General features: G+C 44.1%; 1 protein-coding gene across 1 annotated transcript; it reads right to left on the minus strand.

Annotated features, from left to right (window-relative positions):
- Positions 1–436: 436 nt before the first annotated feature.
- On the minus strand, positions 437–5130 carry ccn1l2 (cellular communication network factor 1, like 2). Its single transcript, XM_069683095.1, has 5 exons — positions 4883–5130; positions 4544–4757; positions 2864–3226; positions 2053–2255; positions 437–1526 (listed from the first exon to the last, which is right to left on the minus strand). Exons 1-5 carry the CDS (start codon positions 4949–4951, stop codon positions 1224–1226), a joined length of 1152 nt encoding a protein of 383 aa, XP_069539196.1. The 5' UTR covers positions 4952–5130; the 3' UTR covers positions 437–1223.
- Between the last annotated feature and the right edge of the window lie 638 nt (positions 5131–5768).

Raw genomic sequence — 5768 nt, forward strand, 5'->3', positions numbered from 1 at the left:
TATAAAGCCGCCACAGGGTGCCTGAGGACACTTTTAGTTCATAAGCGACACCGTGCAGCCATACAGGGGAACCTGTTTGCTGATGGGCCCCTAGTGAGCCAATGAGTGAGTTGGACATCTTTGCCTAGTTTCATAAGCCTAAGAGTTACCCACAACAATAATAAAGAAGCAAAACTTTACAGGTACTTTGTTTTGATCTATATCTATGTGTTTTTGTATCAGTACAGCTGATTCAACCATGGTGCTGGAAGATTTGTAGTACAACTGCAAATCTGCTGGCTTTGTTCCCTCCTGTCTTGAACGTTGCTTGTGTTTTATTAACTCTCAGATGTACGTCACTTTGGACAAAAGCGTCTGCTAATGAAATTGCAACAAATTGTGCAAATCCTTTTTATACACTTTATTCAAACACGAGCCAGACGAGACGCATTACAGATCGATATGTTTTTATTTGATGTACAGGAGTTTACAGTGGAAACATCCAATGAACACGTGTAACATGTCTTTGTTTATATAAAGCATAATTTCATCCCTAAAAATAAAGTATCGTATGTACACATGAAGGACACAAACACATAAAATAAAATAAATCACACCCCGAAAAATGAGGTGGTCCTAGAATTTACCACTCCACAGCTAAGAGTGAAGTCTATGTACACTATATACTTTAGTCTATATACTGTAGTAGCATAATGAGCACATTCTCTGTAAACACACACACACAAACACACAATCAAAAATCAATTCATGAGAAGGAAACATTTAACCACGTTAAAGATCACACCGTCAGATTGATCACTAATGAATATGTCCTAAAGTTCTTCCTCATTAATTCAGCATCTCAGTCGTTCACATCATTCTCATATTTTTGGTCTTTACTGGTCTAAATAACCGTCTCTCTGTCAGACAAACCTTCACCTCTGTGGAGAGGAAACAAAGTTACAAATAAATAAAAGAAGTTTCAGTTAAAGCTCTCTGCTGACAGTGTGTCGTCCTCAGTGCTGCCCGGTACTGGAGAGGTAACACACCTGTAGTGCAGACAAACTGTGACATCATCGTGGCAGGAAGCTTAAAGTGCAAGCGAACATATTGCCTGATGGGGGGAGGGGCGAGGCAGGAGCTCACCCACCTGGCAGACAGGAATGCGTTGGGTCCAGGTAAGGGGGGAGTTTCAGAGTCTTTGCCCAGCAATCCAGGCCCGGGCTGGGCATGATGAGTCGTCCTCAGTGCCTGAAGGTGTGGATGTCGTTGTAGAGGCTGACTAAGGGACTGGAGGACCCACCGTGTGTATGACACCTCGTACTGCAGCTGCAGCGCTGGATCCACATGACGTCTCTGTAGAAGCCCTCTCCTCCGGGGCAGTGGAAGCGGAGCCTCACAGTGCGGGTGAGGGAGGGTGTGCAGCAGCGGCCGTCGGTACAAGACCCGCAGGTGCGAGGGCGGTACCGCTGTGCTGTCGAGCATCCGGCGAAGGTGATTCTAACCGGTTCCTCGGGGCGGATGTTTCGCTGACACTTCTTTCCCTTCTGGATGACAGAAACAGAGCCGCCATTAAAACAACATCATAGCATCATTGATTTATTTTCTGTTTTCTAAATGGTTAGGCTGTGGTCAGAACAAAAACCAAGCAGTTTTTGCCTTGCGTTAATCGCACAACTTTGACCTCAGATCATTTGTCTCAAATATTCCCCAGATGTATCTAAATATGTACGCTTTGCCATGTGGTCTATCTCAGGACCTCAGGAGAATCTCAGTGATAGAGTATCAGGAGAAAGCGAAATGCAAAGGCAAATCTTTGTGATTTATGTAGCAAGAAGCAAATCTGGTCACTCCCACATCCTCATGAGTTGAAAGTTTTAAACTCAAGCAGAAATTTCTTATGAATTCTTTTATGAGGCTTTAAAATGTTTTGTCACAATCGGTCTCCCGCTAGCTTTTTCAAACAGGGGCTGTGCTGACCTCAATCTACCATAGGTAATCATCTCACTATTGATGCACACAAATCCGGTAAAATAAATCCCTTCTACTGATATGGTTTGTTTTTTGGCATACCTTGTTGGCCAAAGGAAACTGCAGGTCACATTGCCGGATCTGGCACAGTCTGGTTTCTCTGACCAGACGACACTCTGGGTTGTTGTTGGTCACGCGACTAGAAATGCCCATCCCACACGTGGTGGAGCACTGGGTCCACTCTGAGGTCTGAGGGAAACAGCTGGAGTCCAGTAACTCCTCAGACATGGGGAACAACACCATCTCTGTTAAAGGGATACAAAATAAGTTACAAACAATGAACCCTGCAACCTTTCAGGTGTGATAATATATCTGTAAAATAAGAGTTATCAGTGTATACGTGACCTCTGGTGATTCATCATGCTCATGTGACTCTAGATAGACACTTTTATATGAAATTAGCTGTAGACGTTCCTGGACTGAATGAATAATAAAGATATTGGCAACTGCATGATAATTACTGCAGTGTTAATGACAAGCCAAGATATTCAGTTGCACAAAAGAGATATTAAAATATAATATGAACAAATGGACTGGTTGACCCTGATGTTTCATTTCATACTTTGAGCTTTGTTGTATTGCTACAGTCAGAATGAGGTGGCAACTTCCTCATTAGGAAAATGTTAACTGAGGTAATAAAACAAGTAAGAATTTTTCATTTTCCCGTAGACTTCTATACAACGAGCCCTCTGCTGGCCATTAAAAAGAACGGCTGCACTTCTGACTGACTCAAGGTTACGTCACTACTTATATACAGTCTATGGTTTGGCTCATCTCCTGCACATCACCATGAAAAACCCTTTAGAGCATCTTTAGATTTGATGGTGGTCATCTCAAAAGTCGTTATGTTTACCTCTGAACGTGGCCCCTCCGGTGGCAGCTGGGTGCCGAGGCTGCGGCGGGGCCTGCAGCAGGGCACTGATGTGGTTGGGGAGGGGCTGTCTGTCTGGCATGGAGGTGTGTGTTAGCTCGTCTGGCTCCTCACTGATGTGGTTGTCGTCGTCACACATCCATACCTCGCAGCAGCCGCCCTTTGGCCTCGCCAGCCGAGGCCGCAAGCAGCGCCAGTCAGGGAGGGGCACTTGTTGAGGACAGAGGGGCATGCAGCCCACCACCCTGTTCATGCAGGTGCACTGGTGCTGGCAGTCGGGCTGGAAGTCCTCGCCGTGCTGGTACACCCGTCCGTTGAACTCACAGGGCAGTCCCAGGGCCTCAGCTGTCAACACGCACACACAAAACAGGAAACAGTGCTGTGAGGAAGACCTTCGAACTTCATACAAGGACACAGAAGGCCTGCGGTTGTACACATCATGTAGGGTCAAACTGCATGAAGAAATAAGTATATATAATATAAAGTAAATTTTTCAAGATTTCATGCTGTCTGAACAACTTCAGTGGGTAGAAATTTAAAAAGAATTGCCACTATCTTTGCAATGGAGAAAGCTTGTTAGTCAGTCCAACCCAGGCTCACTTCCCATAATGCTTCAGAGCATCTTCTTTTCTCTGCCCTGAAAACACTACCATCTTTGAAATGTCACACCTGCAGTTTGTGACACAGATTTTCTGGTTTTGTTTTGTATTCTCCAAAGTAACTCATCATCACCGGGGTTATTTTATCTGGCGTTAAAGAAGCCTCAAAAGACTTTTCCAAAGGTTGAGCAGTGCTGTTTGGAAGCCCTGAGAGGCAAGTAAGAGAACGTGGTGATACATTTTCTTAGTTTGATTTGAAACGTTGACTCTCTCGTCTTCATGACTTAAAACCAGGTGAATGATGTTTATGACAGCTTCATCGTTGCAAATTACTTTTTGTTTTTCATCTGTAAACAGGTCATAAAATGTTCCTTAGATTTCAAGCACTCAGAGTTAAGTTAAGCTAAGGTAGCATTGTTCGCAGCTTATAATCTGAAGCAGTGTATTGGGTGCGTGTAAATATCGATCGAAGCAAACAAACCAAATGTGTGATTCATCCTTGTATGGAGTCTATTTTGTAATTATATAATCTCTTTCCTGATTGGTGTCTGGACTTCAGCTGATTATGCTGAAAAACCTTTTATTAAAACCTTGTCAATAAAAGGAGCATTTGTGTGTTTTGTTCTTTGAAATTGGTTATTTGCAAAGTCATTTATACTGGCGGCTTTTGTTGTACCTTATGTAGGAAGTGAGGGACATCATCTGATCTAGCAGAAAAAAATGACTACACATTACATCACATGTGAACTGTTCTCTCTGAGCCTTTAGAAAGTCACGCTGTATTTCAAAAGAAAAAAAACACTCGGAGAAAAGTCAAACAAAGATAACAGCTGAGTATTTGTGCCTTTCATTTTCAATTTCAAGAATGAAATTAAACTTTATTTACATTCTCCTCAAAATAAAGTGGTGATCCACTGATGTAGCTCCTGGTGTATATTTTATTTGCAGAATTTACTCTGCACACAATGCACAACATCCAAAATATTAAGTAAACACAGTTTGTGATATAATACCAGAGCTGTTTGGTTATAACATCTCAGTTTGATGATGTTCCTTTTCTCACCTCGACACAGTCCTCGCTCAGGGTCTCCTCCAGCCCCCAGGTGGCAGCGTAACCCCTTGATGTGATCGCAGGGTTCGGTGGTGCTGCAGTCCTCATTGAACTGCTTCGCACAAACTTTACAGCAGCCACAGTTGTCCGTCACCCAGCTGACGCCCGGCGGACACAGCGGGGGTGAGGGGGCGCAGGAGCACTCAGCGGGGCACTCTGACTCTAACTGAGAAGCAGGGTCAGAGGTCAGGGTTAATGACAGCTCATTGGAAATTAGATACAATGACTAATAATATGAAATTTCACAAACAGAAATTAATACAGCGAAGAACAAAAGTCACAGCAACTCACCATGACTGCAGCGCTGCAGAGCACGAACAGGGAGGAGATGATCTGCTGCAAATAAACAGGGCTGAGCATCCTGAGAACAGCAGGCGAACAAAAAGCTTCAAAAAGAATAAAGAATTATAAAATACGATTCCAGAGTCCAAAGAGGAGAGAAGTCTTGCTTTATAGCTCCAGGATAAAAAAGTATCCACAGTTCAGAGTGTGTGCACACAGAGGAACACCCGTCTGCTCTCCTACTGTATCAGTGTCAGCACAGGTCAGTTACAGCTCAGCTCTACTTCATAGAGACGTTTCCCTGTGCAGGGGCCTGTACTTATAGACACACATGCCCCCGCCCCCGCTGTGATATCATCCACTCTCCTCTCAAGACGGCTGGAGGGTGTCCAGAGGAGGGAGGAGGTTGCTGTTTGTTGGTGTCAAATAGTGACAGAGACGTGTTCAAAGAGTAAACATGTGACCATTTAGGAAAAACGTCAATGTGTGTAAGAGACACGTCTGTGATAAATAAAAGTATCCATGCAAGCAAACAGTGATTCATTATTAGGCTTTAAGTGGTGTTTGACAAGGTCAGGAAGTCAGCAAGAAACATTGTAACAATTGTAGGGCAGGTGTAATGGAAACCCTTAGGTAGGGAATCCCACTCCACTGGAGGAAGTTGTGATGTGCAGAAAATCCCTGTGAACAAGGTTTCCACCAGCTCCGGCTGCGGTGTTCTCCAGGACACTGTGCTCAGGACATCCTGTGTTCCCTCCATCTCTTTCCTAATGGGCCACATTCCAGGAAACACAGGCCTGTCCTCAGGTTCCCATGATTGGTAGGAAAAACTCTGCATTCCCATTGTCATCCAAGGGCATGTAGAAAGTGTTTTGTTGGAGAGCAGGAAGGTCCT

The sequence above is a fragment of the Semicossyphus pulcher genome, unplaced genomic scaffold, assembly GCF_022749685.1.
Source record: "Semicossyphus pulcher isolate SPU_LCO1_2020_fin unplaced genomic scaffold, fSemPul1.0.p SCAF_6, whole genome shotgun sequence".
Taxonomy (NCBI): domain Eukaryota; kingdom Metazoa; phylum Chordata; class Actinopteri; order Labriformes; family Labridae; genus Semicossyphus; species Semicossyphus pulcher.